The sequence below is a fragment of the Phragmites australis genome, chromosome 8, assembly GCF_958298935.1.
Source record: "Phragmites australis chromosome 8, lpPhrAust1.1, whole genome shotgun sequence".
NCBI lineage: Eukaryota > Viridiplantae > Streptophyta > Magnoliopsida > Poales > Poaceae > Phragmites > Phragmites australis.
In genome coordinates, this window is record NC_084928.1 from 4,692,903 (window position 1) to 4,718,772 (window position 25,870).

Here is a 25,870-nt window from a genome sequence, read left to right on the forward strand (position 1 = left end):
CCGAGTCAGGAAACGCACCGTCTCTAGGGCCGGTGAGATGGGCCGAAGCGGAGTTGGTGCCAAGTAAATTGGGCCAAACCTAAAAGGGCGAGCGGGCTGACCAGAACCTGGTCGTGGACGAGGCAATCGGATCTGGGCGTTCACGAAGGAAAAAAAAGTTGGGACAACTTGACCACCTTTGGTGTACTACCTTTCCTCTTTCCGTTCTCTCAAATGTGCGCGCCACGTGAGAGCAAAAAAAAAAAAAGTGCGCGCCACGTGGCACACAAAAGGCACCTACACTGACCAAAAGCTCAAGCGAGCCCACTCCCGCGAAGTGGAGAGCCGCACGCGAGATGCGACGCGCTCCAACAGCTGAGCCTAAAGATCGTCAGCACCTACACTGACCTGTGGGACTGCCTTTTCCCCTGGTCCCGCATGTCATGTCACCGTGCTGCACGCGTCCCTCTGCCTCGGCTTGCCATGCGCGCGCGCTAGTGCGACCGCCGCTTATGCCAAAAGGGTCGTTTATCTTTATGTAATCGTCTTGGGATGCGGAGCTGCTAAGGGCATGCTTGATTCATGATTACATGTTGTCATATTTGGTCACGTTAAAAGTTTGGTAGATTTAATCAATTTTCACAGTTATTTGGTTTGTAGTATAGTTACGATAAGATTTCTTTTCTGTTGCTATAACTCCATATGTTAGAGAATCAGAAAAATATGATAAGGTTCTGTTAGATAGTCTAAGATATGATGATGATTTTTTTCACTAATGTAATAGCTTACACAAAAACATTTGTCAAACTTTTAAGTATTCTTAAGCTATGAACTAAATAGGTCTAAGTCACACTTTGGCCACTTTTTTACGTCACGCATCTGCCACATCTGCCGTAGGATAGCAAGCGGACGGTGGATCACGTGCTCGTATAGAACCTCTGGTGCGCACTGCACGCACACCTTTCTTCAATAAGAAGATGTAATTCTACTTATCTATTTTTCTCACTTAATATTTATTTCTTATTGATTTCTTTACTTGACTCATGTTTTTTTCATCTACTATTTTAACATAAAATCCATACGTGGGCATCCAGCATGTCCTGCCAATAGATGGGAGTAATATGAGACCAGATTCGCCACCTCGAGCTGCTTAAACCGCTGTATGATGCGTGGGTCCATGTTGGTCGCGACCCCACTCCTCAGACGAACGGAGCGCGACGGAACCGAGGAACAACGCACCAAAACGGCACACCCCTCGCTCCACGGCCGTATTAAAGATGAGACGCACTCCCCTCGCCCGCCGCGGACCACCAGTCAACTCCGCTCCGCTCGCCACTCGCCGCCTGCTTCGAAATCGAAACCGAGTCGCGCTCGCGAATCCTCCGTCGGGCTACGGCGGGCGCTCCTCCGCCTCCCATGGATCTCCTCTGCCCCGGCGATCCCACGGTGCGCTTCCCAAACCCCCCGACATACCCCTACTCCTGCGCCGCGCCGACCTTGTTTTCGGCGTCGGACGATGAGTTTTTGAGTTTTGGTTCACGGTTTGGTGGTAACCCGCGAGGTTTTTTTCCTGGGCCGATCTCTCGATGCAGGTCTGGGACGGGAGGCGTTTCGCGCCGTGCTTCGCGGATTTATATCCTTACTTTTTTTTTAATTGTGATCTCGAGTGGGTTGCTGTTCGTCGCGTGGCTGGCGCACTGGCCGTGTGTTGTTGGTCGCGCTTGAGCGCGTTTTGTGGTTTGTCGTTGCGTACTTGTTTTCCTTATCTTTTTCTCGTCGTCGCACGGTGCTGGGGTTCGCGGGGAATGTGGTCGTCGCGGCTGCTGCCGTCGCGCTCTTCCTTTCCAAGAGGAACGCGCCGAGGACTCAGGTGCTTGATTTTGCTCTGCTTTTGTTCTGTTTTATTTAGCCACTCTTCATCGATGTAAGTATTTCGAGAAGCATTTGACAGTTTAAATTTAGTTTGTATTTAAGTCAAACTTATGCTATATAGGGTGCATGGTACAAAGTTGACAGGATAGATGAGGAAAGTATGTCTAGTGCAATTAGCAAATTGGATTAGCAAATTTTACTCCTAGGAGAATTTGAGTGGTCAGGCCAATAGTCACCGGGAATGTTGAATCATGCCGCGTTCCTTGTCCCGGGAACGTCGTCCCTGTTCTGGGAACACAGGAACAGTCTGATCCTGCCTTGTCAAAATCTTTCGCAAGTAGCGTACCGTGTTTCTCGACCCCATCGACCGGGAAATTATGTGACCACTCAGTGTATGTTTCGATTGCAAAGGAAAGTTGAATGCTGACAATCATTTCCTCCAGATGGAACATTATGGGTACACTGGATGCGTCATTCCGTTATTTTGGAATGGTTGTCAGAGATTGGGGTTAGATAACAGCGGTAGTTTATCTTATTTATAAAAGTCTAAGTTTGCCGAACGAGTAACTGCTCCCATTATGTATTTCGTCACTCACTCAAGATGTTTCCTCTTGTGGTTAGACCATTTGGAGTATTGAGGTCAATACTTTAATGAAATAATGTATCGATGTTATCCTTTCTACCTTTACCCATTCAGTTAGTTACGGGTTAGTCAACAAATGTAATTTGATAAACAATGCAGAAGTTTGGTCATTATACTCATTACCTGGGAGAGCTTAAGCGCTGGCAGTAATACTTGTCAATATTACATGATGATGATATTATATATTGTTTGGTGCTTATTGGACTCCTTTATGAATCATAATAACTTGACCCAGGTAAAACCGTCGGAACTAATTTTAGCAAACTAATTTATATTGTAGCACCCTAGAGAAACAATTCTCGAAGACAGTGGCGCTGTTTTCTTGCAATGACTGTTACCTGATAATTGGCCTTATTTAATTTTATGTTCTCCATTATTTACACCTTGCTATTTTATGTACACAAAATTAATAATTATTACTACTACTTTAGAATGTCAGGAGAGGTTTGTCGGAGAAGTTGTTTGTATTCGGTGTTCCTGGTTTTGCAGCCTGCCTTTCATTGCTTGGACTAACTATGCTTGTAAAGAAGAAAATTGATGGGAAAGATGTGGAGAATCACGAACTATTCTTCATATGCTCCCAGTTTATTACATGGGTAAGAGTTCTGTTACCATAACAATGATACGTTTTATCTTTCCAGTCATATAAATACATGGACAATGTCCTTAAAATCAGTGTTAAATCTTCCTTGGAATAGATGTCTGTAATCCTCGTCTGTGCGAATGGGCCTTGGTTTGAAATCCTCTGCAACCCAACCATGTGGTTCTGCTGGGTCTTGAAGATTCTTCTAGAGATACCTCATTTGCAATACAAGCTTACATTACCAAAGGTATCCCATTACTCAAAATGACTTCCTTTCCCTTTAATAGATGTTTCTTGGTTGTTAATACGAGCTATGACACACTTTTACAATTTTCTGCTGTTTTATGATAACTGTAATAAAATATGTGTTCCTTTCAGTCTTTAACATGCTAATTACTGCAAAGTGCATACAAATCGACACAAAATGCGATTATTTAAGACAAAACATCTAGTTTAAAGTTTTATTACGTAATCAACTGCAGGCGATTGTATCTTTTATGGAGATTGTCTCATTTTCTACTGCAAGTACATTTGGACTCTTTGTTATTGTGGCTGCTGTAGTGGACCGATCATGCAACAGAAGGTACTTGGTTTGCTCAGACCTGCTACACAATTTTTTTGCATCTTTTGTAAATTATCCAATGTTCTTTAAAGAGATAGTACTATAGTAATACTGCTTGGGCAACTGCCAATTTAAGAGTTATGAGGCAATCATGGTATAAATAAAAAGTTTGAAAACATCTGCGGTTTCTGCAGAGATATCAGATTCATGCTAACTGATGTCCTGGCTCCTGGGTATAGGAGACATATTGGGAGCTAGTGTTGTTTATGATATTATCTCAGCATTGAAGCAAAATAAAAAAGTATGCCATATATGGGTAACCCATGCTTGCGATTTTATCAGTGCAATCATGTACTTCATTTAAATGTTCCCATGTTCATGGTTTGGAATATGGAAGTAGTTGCTACTACATGAAAAAATTAGCTATTGTTCTAATTTTCTTTGGAGTCCTGCATTCTCATGCATTACTTGATTCTCCTTTGATCTAGGCACACTGGACTTTTCTTTTTCCAAGCATAAGCATCTTGCTACTCTGTTGAATAGTTTCTTATTTGTTCTCTTTTCATTGTCATAAAATATATACAGTACCAATCACAATGACATTGTTCCCTACAATTTTTTTTGAGCTTTTCTCTTCACAATTTCTCTAAAGCAATGTGTGATTCCATGTTCTTTCAGAAAAGTGAACTCTATTGAAGCACCACTTGTTCCAAAGAATGAAAAAGATGAGGGTGAAACTACGGACTTGGTATGCCATTTTGTTAATAAGCCTTTTGGGTTTCTGTTGTACATTCAGGATGGTGCAATTTCAGTCTATTAACCTGAGTAATGGTTTTATGCTGGATTGCTGGTTATGTTATTGCTATCATAATCTCCTCTCTCCATACTTGCAAAGTTGCTGTTACCTTGCCATTTCAATACATGGTCTTTTAATACATTTGGTTGCATGTGATTCGTTTGATACAAATGACATCCTTGGTTGTGAGTGACTGGGTGTAAATGCCAGCCAAATAGCTGAAAACTCCAATTCAAATGTTGACAATACTTGCCATGTCTTGACTGGACCGTGCTGACACGGCTAGAATAGTGGAATCAAATATACCGATTCCTCTAGCCTGTTACACAAACATGCAACCATGTTAAAAAAAATTGGTTGACTTTGCAAACATGTCCTTAAAATAAATCTTTGTTACTGCATAGGAACAACTATCAACTTGCAACCTTTACAGGACTTGTGCTAACTTCCGCATGCATTTACTTTCATATCGTTGACTATTTGGAAGTTCGACATCAATCTTTTATTCTATCCATTTTTGTTTATATTTTGTTTCTATTGGCTAATATACCCAGTTTCTGAGTTCTTCCATGTGCTATTCCTTCTCTCAGGTAAATAAGGACTATAATTTGTGGGAACTGTTGACTTTCAAGTTCGTTAATCCAATTATGAAGATTGGTATCACAAGACAACTTGACTTCACAGATCTACTTGAATTTCCTGCTGAGCTTAGAGCTTCCTCCTGTTACGAAAAACTTCTGTCTTCCTGGACTGCTGAACATCAAAATCACCATGACAACTCATCTCTACTTAGAGCCATGTCTTGTGCATATGGATGGACTTACCTGCGTTTGGGCCTTTTAAAGGTACCCTTTTCTTGTTATTGAGGAGATTGAATTGAGTAAATGGATGCTGCTAAGTATGAAGTGAGGGATTAATCATTCATGACAAAGGAGTTGGTGTCCCTTCTTTTCTACCGCCCCTTTGTCACTATCGACATCTTTTGAAGTTATCTAAGAATCACTATTTTCTATAATGACCAGATTAACTGTAGGACCGAGAATGACGACTAGAGCGGGGTGGGGTGGAGGTGAATAGATGGCTCAACAAATTTCTTTCGAAATAAATAGTTTTCTCCTATTTTGTCACCCAATACACCTCAAGAACAAAGTACAACACAAAACACAACGGAAGCACAGAGCTCAACCCGGAAGATCAATCTAGAACAGAACAAAAACTCAAAGAATTCAAAAACCAAACTTGAAGATTCAATCAAAGGTGGGTCTCATGGTTGGAATCGAACACTAGGTTTTATATCAAACCAATCCATAACTCATCCCCACACAAAGTTTAGAAGTTGAGAAGAAAGAATAAAAAATCAAAGATAAGGTCACCGGTTGAAGAAATTCTCCAAGTTGATGATCTAGAGGCAATGGATTTCAAGATCCATGAGTATACACTCATATGTGATTTTTATACCTCCAGCAACAAGAAGAATGATTTCGCAAGGTGCTGAAAATTCAGCCCAAAAAATAAAACGAAAATCACAATTAAACACTGAAAACTTGCAAGGGAACCAATAGAGAAAACTAGAAGGAAGGGAATTTAAGCATATGCAAAAATATAAACTTCATTACTCAAAGAGGCTAGCTCTATTTTAGACGGATTACAAAGATTTTTCTCTCAAAACTCTCACCTATTACATAGGCTAATCACTCATCCTCCCCTCTACTAAAACTCTAGCACAATGCTCTCATATGGGTGGCATAAAGGACTCAAATGGCTGGTTCATTACTCTTCCATAGCCTAACCCCTAGGAATGGCAACGGGTCTGCCCCCGCCGGGTTTTGCTGGAATGGACCCGAACCCGAAACCCGACTCGCCAAACCCGACCCGGACCCGAAATCAATATCGGGCGCAAAACCACCCCCGGCCCTGGCCCCGACGGGGACCCGAAACCCAACGGGGCAACCCGAAACCCGGCAGTGTGACGGCGGCGGGCGCGGCGGGGCAGGCGAGCGGGGCGGGGCGGGCGCGGGGCGAGGCGGGTGCGGGAGCTGGGTGGGCGGGGTTTCGAGTTTCGGGTGACACCCACGGGTGAAAAAATAGACCCGAACCCGAACTCGACCCGAGTTAAAGCCCCAACTCGACCCGACCCAATACCTTCGCGAGGTTTTTTTTTGCACCCGAGCCCGCCCCCGTCGGGTCTGAAACCCACGGGGACCCGACCCCTCTATTTATAGGTCTAGAAAAATAACGAAGTGACAAGAAACACATTATCATACTATACCTGAAAATCCGTGAACTATGACATAGAATTAGTTTTATCATAGAACAGAGTTTGTTACCCTTATCTGTGAAGTCAAGCATTCATAAAGTTGAAGTTCACATTGGTTGCTGTAAGTTTCTAACATTCTATTCATCCAGGTGATAAATGACAGCATCAGTTTTGTTAGCCCGCTGCTACTCAACAAGTTTATAAGATTTCTTCAGCAAGGTATTATGTCCTCGAAGAGCAGAACGCTCGTTTACTAGATTTTTTCCAGACAAATAGCTATTTTGTTCAGTGTTGACGCTTGAAGCTATACACTGTTTGTTCCAGTATTTCATTAATTAGTTTGCTTGACATGTACAGTGTCATGGTAACCAAAGACCAACATCAGACATTCTTACATGCCTCTTTTTAGTTTCTAGGATTCTTGTGTAGTTCATGTAGAGTCTTTGAGTGATATATAGACATTATTTTATCTAAAATATGTAGCACTTCTTATAAAACAGCAGGGTATGCAAATAATGCTACTTATCCAAGTCACATCCATCCTACTCGTTTACTTGTGATCCAAATTTTATCAGCAATGTAATAAACCAATTTATATCTTATGTGGTTTTCTGCATTTCTTTTCAGGTTCTGGAGGCATGGAAGGATATGTTCTTGCCATTTCCCTAGGATTGACTTCTATTATCAAGTAAAGCATCTGACTATATAATTCACGCTTTTGCACATCCATGGAAAGTGTCTATGATTTCTTTTGTACTAAAAAAATCAGATAATGATGAAGATCTCCTTTTCATGTCATTTATGTTTTTTTAACGTTTTACAGACCATTCTGTACTTATATATTGAGGAGGTACATGTGAAACTCGCAGTAAATTGTCCACATTTTGGGAAGATAAAATTATAAAAGTTTACATTGGGTACTTAAGTTCAATGTTCAGTCTGTTTAAGTGTCGAACTCTTTTGAAGTAACCTTGAATAGAAGACCCAAGTAAGACTTCAGCTAAATATTTTCAAATTCAAGTTTTTTAGTCATTGACTGTTATAGTGCTACTATGCTACAGTGTTATGATGCTTGTGTATACAGACCTCTTTGCCTACTGTGCTCTTCCAATTTACTTGTATATATAGCCCTTCTGGGCCTGGTATTAGAATGAATTTCCAGTCATAACACTGACAAGTTAGGCGATGCGTATTAAACTGGCGTTGTGTCGGGATTGGTCTAAGAACAGACCAATACCCTTGCCATATATTGAGCCAGGAATCAATCTCAATATATAGAGACTTCACAGACGATAACAAAATACAATGTCATTCACTTAACGTGAACAATCGTTCTTACAGAGAAGACCTTTGAAGGTCAAAAAACAAATAAACTCTGCAGCTAGCGCAGTCTTCTTATTCTGCATCTCCCACAGGCAGTCGATTTAGAGCACCACTTAAGAATTTTCCATCTTCAAAATCTTTCCGACAAGCATTATGGCTATAGCAAGTGTGAGTACATCTCGTACTCCGCAAGTTATGATAAAATATGATATGAAGGCATTCACAATAATAAAGCTTACTTGCATAAAGGTGAAAATTAATAAAAATATTTAATAAAAGCGAAAGTAAATGCTGAATTAAATAACCTCAAGAATGAACCTTCTTGACATGAACCACCTCAATCGAAGTTGACCACCTCAAACATTGTTTCCACAATCATGAATGAACCACCAACCCAAAGTTTTCAAACTAGTGTATTCTGTGGCATTCCTCACCGCTCATAACCGTGAGCACGGTCGATTAATCAGTTTTACACTATAGAGAGGTTGTACATTTTATCCACAAGACATGATTATCCGTTATGCCCGTATTCGCGTAACACTTACACACTTCAGATGTGTACGGCCTAGATTATAGTTGCATGACCTTTACAAAATTTCTCCCAACAAGTGTCTACCCGTTGAGATTTCATTACTACGTGACACATGTATTTTGAACAACGGAAGTCTCCTCTTGCGCCTTACGACTCCAAGGAAATTCCATTAGTTCCTCGTTCTATCATCTGGTCTATACTATATTGGGAGGGAACTAATTAATTGGTCAGGCATATCCCATACTAGGCTTGTGGTTGTACTGTAAAGCTTAGTATAATCGCACCATGAACCGATCCTTAATGTGGTCTGGGCAAGACTGCTATCATCCAACACAGGGAAATCATCATTTATCCGACAAAACCCACATTGTCCTGGAACACATCACAAGTCAACCCAACATGTCAACTTGCCTAGACCCTAAGTTCCATGTTGCTAAAACCATTATCAAAGTTATTAAACCAAGTGTATTCCCAAGCATGGCTAAGCAACTTTACCATTGATTCCACCAAAACCGAGGCGATAAGGTAGATATGAGAAAACTATGATATAGCCTAACTTGGGTTTCCCAACAACAACTATAAGCATGCAACTTTATAAAACAAAAATATTTAGAAAACTTAGAGCAAAATGCATCAAGGACAATTTTCCTTAACCTTGGTGCTCAGCGGAAATCAAGAACTCAGTCCTAAAACCTGCAAACTCCTGCGATTAAACGTAGATGTCTAATTGCAAAATAAAACAAGACAATAAACATCAAGAACCAAGAAAGAGCCAAAAGCACACAAAACAACTCAATTTGTTATTTTTTTTATGATTTTTGGTGAATTATTAGTGAAGGAAAAAATTATCGAAGTTGCGACGGTGGAGATATGGTTGGGAAGGGTGAAAGAAGGGCGTGTGAATTTTCCTGGATTTTTTGGATTTCTTAGCAATATTTAGGAATTAAAAATGATTTTTCTTAATTAAAGAAACACTAAAAAGAATTAAAATAAATTATTCTAAATTATTTACTAAAGAAAACTCATTCTTCTATTTTATCATAATTATTTATTATTTTTCTAGGATTAAAAAACATTAAAGAAAACCTATTTAAACATTAAAAAAATATTAAACATTAATCAGAATTTTATTATTATTTTAACCCTAAAATAGAATTAAAACATTTATTTTATTATTGAAAAATATATATAAAGAATTCTTAAAATTATTAAAAGATTTTCCCAATTTTATGAATTATTTTTCTACTAAAAAAGGGAATTATTGTGCATAGCTGACATCACTAGAGGATTAAAAGAAAACGGGAGAAATAAAAGCTGACGTGGCATGCCGACTGGGCTCGAGCTGTTGATGAGGCTTGCCACGTCAAGCAAAAGCGTACATGTGGCTGGCTTACGTGGCGCGACTGACTCAGCGGAGACTATTTAAATCTCGACCTCACGATAAGGGTTGGGTGGCTGAGATCCAATATGGATGAAAGGGTATGCACTTTCTAATCTAGGCTTTATGCGAGAGATCCGGCAACGGAGATGCGGCCTACCTTAGCTTCGGCTTGGATCGGCGTTGACGGTGAGCTCTCGTGGCGGCGCTCTCACCGGAGAAGCGCGGATTAGCATTGTGCGGCCCGATCTTCGATAGTGAGTGACGGAGGAGCAACCTCGGGCGATGATGAACTCATTTGGAGCACATGTAGGCGGTAGGGGGCAACACAGTAGCCTGGCCACGACGAAGCTTCGTGGTGGCAATCGGTGCACAGCGAGAGAGCTCCTAGGCGGCGCTTGGGCTGCAATTTGTGAAGGGAAATAATGCAGAGAGGCTCGGGGTGCTCAAGGATGGGTCGGGAGGGGGGTTTTAAGGCGTGGGATTCGAGTTGGGCTAGGGTGCGGCGGCTGGTGGCGATTGCGTGAGTGATTTCCGGGTTTCCATGTTCCATTTTGACATGATTTGCTCCCCTTTCCTTCCTTCTGTCCGGTGCTTCCATGTACGCGGTCTCTAGCAATTTCCTTTGAAAGATTGGGCGCAGATTGGAGCGGATTTGGTTGGCGTTATCGGGCATAGAGAGAGGGAAAAGGGGGCGACGAGAGGTTGAAGGCGGGTCTAGCAGATAGAGGCATGATAGGGGGCGGGCGAGCGCAGGCTGGCGTGGTCACAGGCAGGCATGCGGGCTGACACGGCTGCCCTAGTCTAGAGGCGGGAGTGCGTGGGAGGGGAGGTGGGCCGATGCTCGGCTGAGCCAGAGATAGACCGGGATAGAGGGAGGGGTAGCTAGGTCAGGCCGGAGGCAGGGTTGGACGCGGGCCGCATGGAGAGGGATGAGGGGCCCGAGAGGGAGTTTTCATTTTATTTTATTTAAAAGCTGGCAAAATGATTTTTCTTGTTTTACTTCTTAAAGAAATTTTTGGTTTATAAAATTTGGGCCGTTACATGTTGTGATGTGGCATGTTAGTTTGTTTGGAGCAGATAATGCACTTAGTCATACCAGCTGTTGAATTGTTGCATTACGGGTGTGAGATTTTCTTGTTATATGGTTGACACTACAAACACTGAAACATAATACCTTATACCTTATTAGTGGAGATTTCCTTTCCCATTTGAAAAATCATCTTGGCAGTTCCTTGGATGTCAATCTTCTTGGTATTAACAGGTACTTGTTTCTTTACATTTTTGTTCCCATATGCCAGGTCGTTTTTAGATAGCCAGTACTCCTTTCGTCTAGCAAAGCTCAAGTTGATGTTACGGTCGAGCATCATGGGGATAGTTTATCGGAAGGTATGACCATTCCCTATCATGCATCTGTTAGTGCCATTCTTTGAAAATAAAAAATTGAGTAATTCAAACATGTGCAGTCAGCTTGCGTTGTATAATGGTTTCCCAACTTGGCTATAAGCACATACATTGAGATGTTAAGCATTCCTAATTTGTACTCTGATGTCGCAACACAACATCGGATTGGTTCCTTAGCTATTACTCCCTCCATTTCGCAATGTTTGTCCATAGCCTCGGGAGTATCTGTCTCAAATTGTTTGTCTATTACGGTAATCAAGGATGTTTTATGGTCTATTTTCCTGTTATACCCTTGAGTGCATGCATGCATTTACTCCAACGCTGGTGAGTTACTTGCTCTCATCCTTGCATTGATTAGTGGTAGCATGGTCATCTCTATGCATTTTTTCACTCGATTTCAGTATTCCTTGGTTTGTACGTAATGGTGGTCGTGGACAAACATTGCGAAACAGAGGGAATATGCATAACATATGCATGAGCACGACTAAGGCTATCAGTTATGAATGATACAAATTGACACCTAGGAGGTGGATCCTACTCTCTCCTGCCATTGGATATGGCACTAAGTAGTTGTTTGTATGCTAGTTCATACTCCTTGTGTTCCCAAATAGAGATGGCATGTAGGACATCAACATGGTCTTCAATACTCAAATTTGACGATTACTTTCACAAATTATATTTTAATAGAAATGGTAAATATGTAATCATATGAAAAATACTTTTAATGACATCTACTGGCATCATTTCCATTTGAAAAGTCCAATGGTTTTGTGAATGTTAGCTAACAAATTTTTTATAGTTCGATTGAGCACATTCAAGAATGATTTGTGATAATGTAGAACTGCTGCTGCATATTTTGTATAGCTTCTGTGGCATGCCTTTTTGTTCTGCCAAGTCGCCATTGAACTCTATAACAATTTCCTTTCTAGACTTGAAGCATAATTCAACTTTGCTTGACTTATTCTTTGTTCCTTTTTAAATTTGGATGGACTTTAAAAAACAGTGCCTATGTCTTAGTCTAGCTGAGCGTTCTAGGTTTTCTGAAGGTGAGATTCAGACCTTCATGTCTGTTGATGCTGATCGCACAATAAACCTGTGTAACAGCCTTCACGATGCCTGGAGGTATTTGTCTGTCTTTATCTGACGTTTCTCTATGCAGGACTTAAATTATATGTTTGCACCTCGTTATCTAATTCTTTGCATGATTTGGTGTTTGCCTAGCTTGCCGCTGCAGATTGGAGTTGCTCTTTATCTATTGTATACACAAGTCAGTTATGCTTTTTTATCAGGGCTTGCAATAACTATCATACTAATACCAGGTATGTTCACCATTTGCTTCTTTATTTTGCATTAGATTTCTTTGTGTTTCAAAGATTTGCCAGGCCATGCATTTTTTTTCTTTCAAATGATTTGTGCAGATAATTCATTGGTCTCTTAGTTTGCCCATATCATTTATGGTCCCTTTATAGTCAGTTTGGAGCTATCATAACAGTTAGGTTCCAAACTGACTGTAACCATGCGACTGTGATAATCGGGTATTGTTTCAATCGGGCACTGAACCGATTGTAAAAACGATTTTCATAGTCGGGTTGTGTTTTGAACCGTCTGTGATATTATTTCCAAAAAAATCAATATTTTGGTACAGAAAAAAGGAGATTTTTTTTTTGTCCCAGAGGAACCCTGCACGGCCAATGGCTTCTTCAACATGAGGGATGTGACCCACAGTGGATCCGATTTCAAGCTTTTAGCGCATGGTGATTAAATTGCTCTTCCTCCACACGAAGTCCTGCACAAGGATGAGATGGTGAGGGAATAAGATCCCAAGTTCCTGTACGATCAAGTGCATGAAGCTCCTCAGACATAGCAAATTATTACTCAGGAATATCAGAAGGCTCCTACTAAGTAGATAGCTTCTTAACTACAATAACACTCGCGAGCCTCAATAGTAGCATGATCACGTAGATTATAAAGGGGACTACTAGGCGACTCATCAACAACATTAGAATCAATAAAGACAGGATTAGGACTGATTGATGAGGTGGGAATGGATGGATTGTCAAAAGGAACTGTGGTGTGGCGAGTATAGACATGGGTGATAGACAGAATATATGATGGAGGAGCTGAATCCAGAGCAGGTGTGGGTGAAGTAGGTGTAGGAGAAAGAGATGGAATAGAGATATGATCACCAGATGAAGGAGGAAGGAATAGAAAGGAAGTGGACTATATGCGAGAGGAAGATAGTTAAGTGCAGGAATTATAGGAGAAGGGGCGGTCCTCAATAAAGGTTACATCACGAGAAATACGAATGCGATGAGAGGAAGGATAATAGCAACAGTAACCCTTACGCTCAAGACTATATCCAAGAAAAACACACTCAACCACTGGACAGACAACTTAGTCCGCTCACGAGGTGCAAGCAGAACATAGCAAGTACACTCGAAAACACGAAGATGAGTATAGCTAGGAGTAGTACCAAAAAGGCCTCACCAGAGTACTTTTCGACCAGCTTTGAAGACGGCTACCTGTTTCTCCCTAGAAGTAAGAAGGGACAAAAGATGCAATGAGGAATGTGCGAGCAGTCTCTACAAGATGCTGATGTTTGCGTTTAGTAACACCATTTTGAGCATGAGCCTCGGGACATGAGAGTTGAGCAAGAGTGCCTTTAGAGGCGAGGAACTAATGAAAATAGAAGATAAATATTCTCCTCAAAGGTTAGAGAGAAAAACTCTAATGGCAGTAGAAAACTGAGTATGGACCATACGAGCAAAAGATTGGTATATAGAACATAACTGAGAGCGATGTTTCATGAAATAATCTAAGTATATTGAGAATGATCATCAATAAAAATGACAATAACTATGAACACTTTTTTTTGAAGCAAAAGATGAAGGGCCCACATACATTGAAATGAATAAGATCAAAAGGTTTAGCAGAATGAGAAATACTACTGGAATATGGAAGTTGGAGCTGTTTACCAAGCTTGCAACCCTTATAATAAAAAAATGGATTTAATAGACGTATGACCTAAATGACCCTGACGAACCAAAGTAGACAGACGCGATTCACATAAGTGACCAAGACGATGATACCACTTGACAAAAGATGAAGCAGATGACAATGCAGCAGATGATGCGTGAGCGGTGGAGCTGGTGGAATGAAGACAAAGTGTCCAGAATGTAGAGGCTAGGAGACCCGCTATGGCGATGGCCAGTCCCAATCACACTCCCTCTTTAAAGATCCTGAATAAAACAAGATAAGATGTTAAATCAAACATAACAGTTTTGATCAGTGACTTGACCTACGGAGAGGAGATTCATGTATAACTGAGGTACAATGAAGCATTAGGTGCAGAGAAATAAGAAGTGGAAAGTGCGCCCTGATGAGTGATATGACAAGATGTACCATGAGCTGTTTGAATAAAACCTCCAATAGTGACTGGCTTGCAAGAAACCATTTAGGACTTATCAGATGTCACATGGAATGAAGCTCTTGAATAAAGAACTCAAGACCAAGAATCACTATCATGACTAGCAGCAACCGATATAGAACCTCGGGAAGGAGCTGTATTACGAGCAACATGACATTCATGGAACTCAACCAACTTCTCTAGATGTTGAGAGAAGCAATTCTCTAAACGATGGCCAGTTTTTTGGTAATGTTCATAAGAAATACTCTTGTTGGTCTTATGAGACGCTACAAATACACTATGAGGTACTGACACTTAAGCAGTTGTGAGTGAGTGAAGACAAGTCTCTTTAGCAATCAAAGCAGACAATACATCAACAATGGATGGAGTGATGTGATTATTAAGAAGTTGTGTGTGAATAGACTCAAATTCTGTGCATAGTCCATGACAAAACTGGTACATGAGGAACTTCTCAATGAACTTGTTCTTGCTTTGACAATAGCCTAAACATCCTCCGGTACACTGAGATACTATTAAGAGCAACAGTCCCATCAAACTATCAAAATCAATGTAGTACTCATCTATGGACAGATCATTCTGCTTAAGGTCATGAAGTCTTGTTATCAGAGTATGCGAGAGAGCACCGCTATTCTGAATATAGCGGCGCTGCAGATAGTCTCACATTTCTTTAGCAGTTTTGTGATGCTCAAAACTCATAATCAAGGATTTCTTCATACTAGTGACAATAGCAGTCATTACCTTTTCATCATTATTATGCCAACTCTTGACTTCAGCCGCACCAGAACCATCTGTTAATTTATCAATAGGTGGAGTGTCAGTCAGATGAGATGGCAGAGCATAATCCCTACACAGTTCACAGAAATAGTCTACTCTCGATCACTATGACCATTAAGCTTAATAGGGATTGCAATTACACTCAGACGTGATATATTGGAAGCAAACATAACAAATAAACAATAATAGTAGCAACAGTGACAACAACAGTAGTAGAAGCAACAACAGGCACAGTAGCGGCACCTGTTGCAGCAACAATATCAACAATAAGGAACAGTAGGCAATCGAAATACCTCCCTCCGCTGTGCTCCATAGATAACAGTCGCAGGCAAGATGGGCGAGATGAGCACCACAGCCGGCGATCCAAGATGGCAATAACGACGCCCTACGACAGGACGGGATGGGCGGACAGCAACTGCAGCAGGATTCCATCCACACGGGACCGGCGGACAGTAACTGCGGCTGGATCCATCCACATGACAGCTGATCGATCCCCAGCGACTGGGTCCGTCCACACAGGGCAGGCGGACGGTGAAGCAGGCCACCAGCGGTTGGATCCAGTCGGGCGAAGACCGCAGCTCGATAGAGATGGCAGGAACGCGCGACAGAGAGTGGTGACCGCGGACAACGGGTGATGCAGATCGAGCGGACGGTAGGAACGGGCACAATGACTCGCGGACGGAGGATGGCGATGGGAAGTGCCCGCGATGGCGGGCTCAACGACGACGACAAGGAAGAAAGCCGTGATGGCGGCTTGACACACGGCAACAGCCGCAATAGAGGACCTCCGGATGACTGTGGCGAGTGGATCTCGACAGAGAGCAACGCCGACACGTAGAGGGTAAAAAAAAGGATGATGGATGGGGATTGTGGTGGATTAGATTAGTCTATCCTTAACCCTAAATTTGGCTATGTTTCCATGTTACTTGATTGGAATTGTGGGAAGAGAGATAACTATCCATTAGACTTGCTTCCAATATATAGAGTAGAGATGGATCAACACGGGCTAGAATATATATGTGCAGATATATACTTAACATAGCGCATGGTTTTTCATAATTTTCCTCCTCACAAAGTCCCGCATAGGGATGATAGTTGGCAGCCGCGTCCACTACTCTGCAGATGGAGTCAGGCAGCCTTTGCATTTTTTATTTCCGGGAACACCAAAATCGGGCAGCGTCCGGCTGCATGTCGACTCGACTCTTTCCATCTTTCTCCGTGGAATTCCTAATCCAGAAGATGTCAATGACAAATACTTCCAGTACTGGTCCTTCTTTCGCCGGCCTAAGGAGATGGCCACCGCTGAGAAGGTCCCGTCGTTTGTGAATACTAATCGGCTAATCGAGATGTGCATTGTAAAGACTGTGATTGTACTGGGGACTGAGATTATAGTGCATAGGGCTAACCCTTGTTTATAATCTAATTGTAACTTCTAAGAATTAAGATTTATGCTCGTATTGTTTGCTTTTAACCATGTTGTCTCCTTTGTCTGTAACCATGCTGCACATGCACAGTAAACAAATGGATTTCTACAAGGATTGCTGGTGCAACAGAAAAGATGATGAAGCAAAAAGACAGGAGGTGAGAAAATTGTTCCTCCATTGCAATTGAAGAACAAAGAAAACATCATTTGTTTCATTTTAGCATATTGCCATATTGCTTTGTTATTTTTGGTTGCTACACTTTAAACACCATGAGATTATACCTCAATTTCATTTTCACACATTGTCTAAAAAAACAGTAGGGTTAGGATCATGAAGCATGAAAAATTATGCAAAAATTGGCTAGTCAACACAGTGATTATATATTATACTCAAAAAGATATCCATGGGTATTTTTCCATGAACAGGATAAGTTGTGCAGGAGAGCTCTTGGCACATATTAGAACAGTGAAGATGTACAGCTGGGAGAAACTATTCACAGAACGTTTGGTGGAAAGAAGAGAACTAGAAGTGCAGCATCTTGCGGTGTGCAACTACTGCTCATGATTATTTTTCTTTTATAATAAGTTGCATATTTTGCACTGGAACTAACAAGAGCCTCATATTTCCCAGTAGACCAGAAAATATCTGGATGCTTGGTGTGTCTATTTCTGGGCAACTACACCAACTTTGTTCTCCCTTTTCACCTTTTCCATATTCGCAGTAATGGGCCACCCACTGGATGCTGCCACGGTAAAACAATATCATTTGATATGTTTAAGATATGCATTTGGAACAACAAAAAATCCTACTAACATATGAAATCCGTCTTACAGGTATTTACTTGTGTTGCACTCTTTAACACATTAATATCGCCGTTAAACTCATTTCCATGGGTTATAAACGGGATGATTGATGTAAGTGGATAATTGACATCTGTTATTATACTGCTAGATACATTTTCACCGATGCTAACCTTATTTGTATGCCTTGGTACTGCAGGCTGTTATCTCTAACAGACGGCTGAGCAATTATTTATCTACTCCAGAACATTGCTCATCTGAGTTGAGTGCCTCGGCTGACCTTTTGAAGCACCACTTTAAAAGATATACCGAAGCAAATCATAATCCCATGGCTGTCGTCCTTCAGAACATATGTTGTTCATGGTCTAGCAGCTCTGATGTTGAGCCGAGCATAGTTCTGAGAGACATATCTCTGCAGATACAGAAAGGCCTCTTTGTTGCAATTGTAGGCGAGGTAATTATTTAAACGGAACATTTTCTGTTTTTCCTACCATGGTTGTGGGTGTCCTTTATGGGTTGGAGATAACACAATTTTGTTCATTTAGTTGGAGAAACTGAAAAGCCTGTCAGACACTATATTACTGTCATGTCATATCTCAATTTGCAAGTACTTTCAAAAGTAATGCCACCAGTCGTTTTTCATAACTTTCTAATCTAAGGCTGTTGCTATTTTTTCTGTGTTAATTGAGAAAAAAAAATGTCTATTTCAGGTTGGTTCTGGTAAATCAGCTTTGCTGAACTCTATCATTGGAGAGACTCGTGTCATCAGCGGTTCTATTAGCTCTTGTGGTTCAATTGCCTATGTACCACAGGTAGCACATTACGATTTCGAAATTGCTTAAGATTTGTAGTCAAAATGTCTGAAGACTAAAAATGGAACTGATGTTGTGTAGGTACCGTGGATCTTATCTGGCTGTTTACGAGATAATATTTTGCTTGGGAAAGAATTTGATCCAAGGAGGTAGGTGATTTATGTCTTAGGATATTATACTACAAGTTTGTGTTATGATGTCATGGCATGCCATTAGAGACAGATGCCATGTACCATTGAAGATGCCCATAGTATTTATTGTTTGGTGTTTTATTTAGCATTGTGCATACATTTACGCAGATACAAAGAAGTAATAGAGGCATGTGCACTTGATGTTGACATATCAGCAATGGCCAGAGGAGATATGTCACATATTGGAGAAAAAGGTACCAACTTATCTGGTGGACAGAGAGCCCGTCTAGCATTAGCAAGGTGGTGTTTAACAACTTTGTGCACTTGAAATTGAAACTTCCTAAGTTTTCTTGCTAACATTATGATCTTACATTTGCAGGGCTTTGTATCACAATTCCGATGTGTACTTGTTTGATGACATCCTTAGTGCAGTTGACTCACAAGTTGCTTCATGGATCCTGGAAAAGACCATTATGGGCCCCCCTATGAAGCGCAAAACAAGATTAATAAGCACCCACAATCTTCAGGTAATGTTCATTAAACCTCGTCCAAACAATTGCACCATGTTGGTACTGAATGTATGAATCATATTTAAGGTTATATCTCATACTAACAGGCTGTATGTATGAAACAAGCATTTAATTTAATGGCAAGAAATTGAAGAATGCTAAAAGAACAATGTCTTTTCATTTTCCTTTTTCCCCAGGCCATTTATGCTGCAGATATGATTGTAGTCATGGCTAATGGGCTTGTTAAATGGTTTGGGACACTGGAATCTTTCTTGGAAACACCATATTCAAGAATCTCTAAGCCAGACAGTTCAAGCCCTACCTCATCAGCAGTTTCTAAGAAAGATAAAACACCAAGTGTCTCGTGTGAATTCAAGGCTGATGTTTTACTTGACGACGATTCAGTGGTTGCATATGAGGAGCAAAACGATCATGTTGAAGCAGAGGCAAGGAAAGAAGGCAGGGTTGAGCTCGGTGTGTACAAGTGAGTTATTTTGTTGAATGGAGATCTTTTGCATTACACAATTGAATAAACAGGTTTTTCAGTTTTTGTGCTCTATTATAATGGCTATTATTTTACAGAAAATATGCAACATTTGCGGGATGGTCAACTGTTATTCTCATATGCCTAAGTGCGTTCTTAATGCAAGCATCTCGTAATGGCAATGATCTTTGGTTAACTTACTGGGTTGATACCAGTAAAGGCACCGAAAACACAAGATTTTATCTGGTAAGAGCGCTTTCTATCTAAGTGAATATGAATCACAACAATCAGTATGGTGAAAATCTGCTTATCAATAACTGACTGCTGGGAAGGAGTGTGTAAACTAAAAAGAGATATCTTAGTGCCTTTATGCCGATTCAATCTTTGGCTGTGCAGATTATCCTTGCTATGTTTGGCATAATCAACTCTCTTTTCACATTGGGAAGGGCATTTTCTTTTGCATTTGGTGGTCTCCGCGCAGCAATCCATATCCATGCGTCTCTTCTTGAAAATATAATCAGTGCACCGGTTTGTTTTTTTGACCAAAACCCTAGTGGTCGGATCCTAAACAGGTTGGTATCTTAGTTACATCTACTCTCTAGTTACACTCGAAGGGTAGAAGTGCCCCTTGATGATACTTTATGAACTTCCAGATTATCATCAGACCTCTACACTGTTGATGATTCTCTTCCATTTATCCTCAATATATTTGTGGCCAACTTCTTCAGCTTGCTTGGCACTCTGGTTGTTTTGTCTTATTCGCAGGTAAATATGTAAACAATATTTTAGGCCAAGCTTGTATAAGAAAACTAATTCATGTGCTTGTATTTCATGAATTTGCTGTGCAGGTTTCCTTCCTACTCATCTTACTTCCTCTCTGGCTTATCTATAGCAAATTGCAGGTACCTATTTACCCATCTTTTTTCTCTGTTGCAGCTTGTTTTATTTGTCTGAGTGGCTGAGTCTTTGTATACTAATATCCAGTCTATGATGCAGCACTACCATATCCATTCTTTTTCTTCTCAATGGTTTTATTGGTTTAATCTGTTCTTTATCTGTCAAGGATTTATTTTCACAATATTCATCATGCATGTTATCTAGTCATAATTGAGTCAGCTATGATATTGACAAGTTCTATCGCATAACATTTCATTTGAAAGCTCTTTCCACATAACTGACAAGAGACTGGAGGGAGTTAATGTGCTGTGGTGCACAGCTATAGAATACAAACATCTTGTTGATAACCTTAATCCATATATAATTTGACGCCTTAGTCTCTTTGTAAGGCAACGTATGAAACCTGATTTTTTTTAGCCAGTACAGTGCATCATACTGTACATTTCTATGCTGTACCTTATGAAGAAACGAACTGATGTTCTGTGCAGTTCTATTACAGATCGACGTCACGTGAAGTAAGGCGACTTGACAGCGTTGCTCGTTCACCGATCTATTTATCTTTTACAGAGACGCTTGATGGTTCATCAACAATAAGAGCATTTCAAAAAGAAGTATGCTTATTTTTCTTGTGGAGCAAAAGGAAGTATTCTAGCTGCATTTAGACATATTCAAAAGGAGGTTAAGATTAAGAAAGATAGAACTGTTAGAACATCAAAGCTCTAGTGACTAGTTTCAGTGTGGTTTGTAAGATACTGACAGTAAAATGCACAGGATTTCTTCTTGGAAAGATTCATCCAACATGTGACACTATATCAGAAAACATCCTACTCTGAGCTGATTGCTGGTTTGTGGCTCTCATTGAGACTCCAGGTATAATTCCAATACCTATTTCTTTGTTCTTCAAGAATAACATCATCATCATCATCTACTTGGAATTAAGAATTTTAACCCATCAGTAAGGCTTACAACACAAGCACTGCAGTGACCAGCAAACTGTTCAGTTGTTGGCAGGTTTCATCATTCTGTTCATCGCCATGATGGCCACTGTCAGCTTCCATAGCAATTCTCTTGTTAACTTTGGAACACCTGGACTGGTAGGTTTCACAGGAGACATTTACTGACCTCGTGCTGAGGCCTTTCCATCCTGATGGAAATTGGAAATATTGTTCTGTTCCAAGTACCCAGGTATTAATCATATAAAAAATCTACTGCAGGTGGGCCTGGCTCTATCATATGCAGCACCTGTTGTATCACTGTTGAATGGCTTCTTAACCACCTTTACAGAGACAGAAAAGGAAATGATCTCTGTTGAGAGGGTTGTCGAGGTCAGATATAAAATATTCGCTTTTATCCTTATTCGTCAAGCATCTTTTGCTCTAATAATTTGATAATGCTTGCAGTATGTTGGTATACCTCAAGAAGAACTCCAGGGATCAGAATCTCCACCGAGAAGCTGGCCAACAGAAGGGATGATTGAGTTTGAACATGTAACTCTGAGGTACAAGCCAGAGTTACCACCGGCTTTGATTGATGTTTCCTTCCTTATTGCATCAGGCATGCAGGTATAATGTTATCAAGGCTTTCTTGTTGAATAGCTTTTAAAGCTATCCTTAAATCTGCTCTGCCGTATTAGGTTGGAATAATAGGAAGGACTGGAGCAGGCAAATCCAGTATACTGAATGCACTTTTCCGTTTAGCTCCAATCTGCAACGGCCGCATCTTGGTAGATGACATTGATGTGTCTAGAGTTGCTGTCCAAGAACTTCGGAGACATTTTGCAGTAGTCCCACAGATCCCCTTTTTGTTTGATGGATCTTTGAGGTAACTACTGGTTTGCTCTTATTTCTGTGTTTCCAGGCTGACTATTTTCATGCTAGGACTGGTTAGGGAAGAAATAGAAAATCAATGTTCAACATTCAATATTTTAAATCGTGAATGTCCATGATAGGGAGAACCTGGATCCTTTTAATACAACAACAGATCTCAGGATATGGGAAGTTCTTGAAAAATGCCATATGAAGGTAGAGATTGAATCAATAGGTGGGCTAGACATCCATGTGAAAGAAAGTGGTGCATCTTTTTCAGTAGGCCAGCGACAGCTACTCTGCCTTGCCCGTGCCATCCTAAAATCATCCAAGGTACATGCTACCTTTTCATTGTAGTATTGTTTATAGCAGATACGCAACTGTGCATAAGACCAATAACATAAAGTACCTTTTATCCTGTACACTTCATAGTTGGTCAAATTAAGCTCAACTTGTTATTAATTATCAATTCTACAGGTACTTTGTCTTGATGAATGCACAGCCAATGTTGACAACCAAACAGCCTTCCTGTTGCAAAATACTATTTCTGCTGAATGCAAAGGCATGACAGTTCTCACCATAGCACATCGTATTTCAACGGTGATGAAGATGGACAATATTATAGTTCTTGATCAAGGCAGACTGGTACGTAGTGTGCTGTTATGCTTGACATTTTGGACTTCTAGTGGGGAAAAATAACGAGAATTAACTATTAAGGGTACTATGACTTATTAGCAATCAGAACATAGATGCCGTAATAACATTTCACAAGAGCGAATCCATGGTACTACATATGAGAACATAGATGCCGTAATAACATTTCACTAGAGTGAATCAAAATTCATAAAAAAGAGGTGCTAAAAACATGTGACAAATAAAAAATATCTAGGACCTTCGAGCCATGAGTATTCTTTGTTTAAAGGACTTCTCATCCAATAACTTAGCATATAATCTAACTCATATTGCTCCAAATTTAGGTCGAAGAAGGAAACCCAGAAGTTCTTATGAAAGGCAAATACTCAAGATTCGCACGATTTGCCAAGGCATCTAACATGTGATTCTGGGAACATGCTCCGCTACCATGTTACTAGGCCTCAGTGTTAGCAGTTAGCACTCACTCTGAGGACAGATGTTTTACTCTATAATGAGCTCGTAAGAACAGCTATAACAATTTGCACCCATAGCTAACAGAAGCTCTGATCCACGAGCTATGCGAAACATCAAGCAGAAAAGGTCAAGATCTTCTGAAATGGGTCAGAGCTTGTTTCTGAAAGAGAAGTCATTCATGAACTCAATTGCTTTGACTTCTTCCCATTTCCTCATGGTTGCTTGGTTTGGTACCTGGGAAAGGGATAACTAAATCAAATTTGATAGCTTCTGCCAACATAGTTCTCACTACAGGCGAGGATCTGTGATGAACCGACGATTCAATGCACTAAGCTATCTCAATTGTTATCAGCCTTCAATGAGGCGAACTACTCAAGATTCAAGAACCATCTCCAAGTTCAAAGGAGCCATTTCAACACCACAACTCAGCCAGGTACCGAATTAACCCCAAATTAACTGCATAAAACCCACAGCACCGAATCTCGGTCCAGCTGATTCGACCAGATTGTCAGATTAAAGGCTGAACAGGCCAATTTACAAGCAACATGAACATGATTCATTCATTCTACTAACCCATAAGGATCCACCATGGCGATCCATCCGTCGGTCAGGCGACGTAGACGTAGTCATCGTCGTGGCGGCGGGGGTCGACGGAGAGGATGACGTAGACGGCGTAGAGGACGCCGGGGAGGTAGCCGAGGATGGTGAGCAGCACGCTGATCCAGAACTCCATCTGCTCCCAAGTAGAAATGAACCAACGGTGAGAGAGAGAGAGAGAGAGAGAGAGAGAGAGAGAGAGAGAGAGAGAGAGAGAGAATCGAGGAAGGGAAAGGAACGGGAAGAAGGGGGCGGGGCTGACGGAGCAGCAGCCGTGGCGGAGGCAGACGCCAAGGGGCGGGAGGAGGACGGAGCACAGGAGCTCCAGGCACCGGCAGCAGCACGAGCACAGGCCCATCTCGGCCTGCTGCGGCCGCGCGCGGGTGCTGAACTGCTGCCGACTGATGGTGCCTCCGCCTCCGATCCTCCCGCGCCGCTCCGCTTGCTCTGGGAACTGGGATTCGCGGTCGCCGGGCTCGGAGGGGAAGGGGGGAACGGTTACTGCTTCTCTTCGACCGCAAGGAACTTCACCACGGCACTCGGCACCAGACTTGGCGCGTGAACGCTGGGTGGGAGTTAACCAATGGAAGTTTTATGTGTCAGAATGTCAGCTCGAGGTCGCGTCTCGTAGAACCTCATCTCGAGTTTTCCTGTCCATGCTCTATCAGTCCTTCGAAGCTAAGCTTAAGATGAGATCCAATCTAATAGGGAGATTTTAGCTTTCGGACGTTCGATAGATCGGACGTTTTAACTGCCTGTTGTAACATTGAAAACTGACGTCTGCAATGTCTGAAATCAATATTTTTAACATAAAAAATACACTAAAATAGCATATAGATCTGAAAAAAAAATTATTTAAGTGAGTTAAATCTTATATTTCGTATCTTCAATGCTTCAGACGTAATAGAAATTTGTTGCAGAAGTTATTTTCGTTTATTGCACTCAATTCATGCATCAAAATAGCACACAGATTTGGATCCGAAAAAATTATCCATTTAAGATAATTTCTATATTTTTTAATCTTCAATATTTCATATATTCAAATGTAATGTTTCAGACGTTATGAAAATTTATTGCCACAGTTATTTTTGTATGATACATTCAACATTCGGTGTCCGATTTTTGGTTTATCCTTAGTACGTTTGGAGCAAAGCATTACATAATCTAATAAAGTTGAGCTGGCCTTGAACTAATCTCGGAATTCCGGGTAGAAATGATTCTATTGGGGACTCCATCCAATGAAAGCTTCCATTGGTCTGCCAATTTCAGAAAGCACCTTCATGTTCATGCTTTTTTTTTGGCATTTGCAAATACCTCCTTGATTTTTTATTTTTTATAAGGATGTCACTCGAATGACAATTTTAATAGCATTTTTGTAAATTTTTGGTGGCAAACTTACAATAACACCAAAAGTAATAGTTTCTTTGCAATTATCTTTTTTTTTCTATTACAAAAGGACGCACACGCACTACTAGGCACACACCACACCTAATACATACGAGTGCGGCTCTATCACACGTCTATAAATATACCGCTAAAAGTACTTATGTGTGCGTAAATATTAGACATCGAGATTTAAACATGGTGGGTGGAATCGTAACATCGCGCATTTACCACCATACCAATATGTTCTTCCTTTATCCATGTTTTCATTCACAAAGCGTCTCTACCACCACACTAAGAGGTTCTTCCTTTGTCCATGCTTTCATTCACAAAGCAAAGCAAATACACAGTTCTTAGTTTCATACACAGTCCATAGGCACACACCACATCC

General features: G+C 40.9%; 1 protein-coding gene across 1 annotated transcript; it reads left to right on the forward strand.

Moving 5' to 3' along the window:
• The first annotated feature begins 1,287 nt into the window (after window positions 1–1,287).
• LOC133926374 (ABC transporter C family member 13) lies at window positions 1,288–23,776 on the forward strand. The gene is made up of 36 exons (XM_062372299.1): window positions 1,288–1,425; window positions 1,572–1,612; window positions 1,765–1,849; window positions 2,926–3,090; window positions 3,193–3,324; window positions 3,560–3,660; window positions 4,318–4,387; window positions 5,026–5,280; window positions 6,842–6,911; window positions 7,320–7,380; window positions 11,227–11,314; window positions 12,333–12,451; window positions 12,551–12,648; window positions 17,045–17,111; window positions 17,380–17,497; window positions 17,588–17,704; window positions 17,788–17,868; window positions 17,954–18,208; window positions 18,465–18,566; window positions 18,648–18,715; window positions 18,866–18,997; window positions 19,077–19,224; window positions 19,404–19,690; window positions 19,789–19,936; window positions 20,087–20,262; window positions 20,344–20,455; window positions 20,539–20,592; window positions 21,076–21,198; window positions 21,359–21,457; window positions 21,589–21,681; window positions 21,802–21,912; window positions 21,988–22,149; window positions 22,221–22,408; window positions 22,536–22,725; window positions 22,870–23,037; window positions 23,370–23,776. The coding sequence occupies exons 1-36, from the start codon at window positions 1,396–1,398 to the stop codon at window positions 23,448–23,450; spliced, it is 4,395 nt and encodes a 1,464-aa protein (XP_062228283.1). The 5' UTR covers window positions 1,288–1,395; the 3' UTR covers window positions 23,451–23,776.
• Window positions 23,777–25,870: the final 2,094 nt, after the last annotated feature.

Excerpts from the sequence above, each read along its gene's own strand:
- LOC133926374 (XM_062372299.1), top strand. The coding sequence starts at position 1,396 with ATGGATCTCCTCTGCCCCGGCGATCCCACG. Across the intron at positions 1,850-2,925 it reads GGAACGCGCCGAGGACTCAG|AATGTCAGGAGAGGTTTGTC; the intron begins GTGCTTGATTTT and ends CTACTACTTTAG. Across the intron at positions 11,315-12,332 it reads TGGGGATAGTTTATCGGAAG|TGCCTATGTCTTAGTCTAGC; the intron begins GTATGACCATTC and ends TTTAAAAAACAG.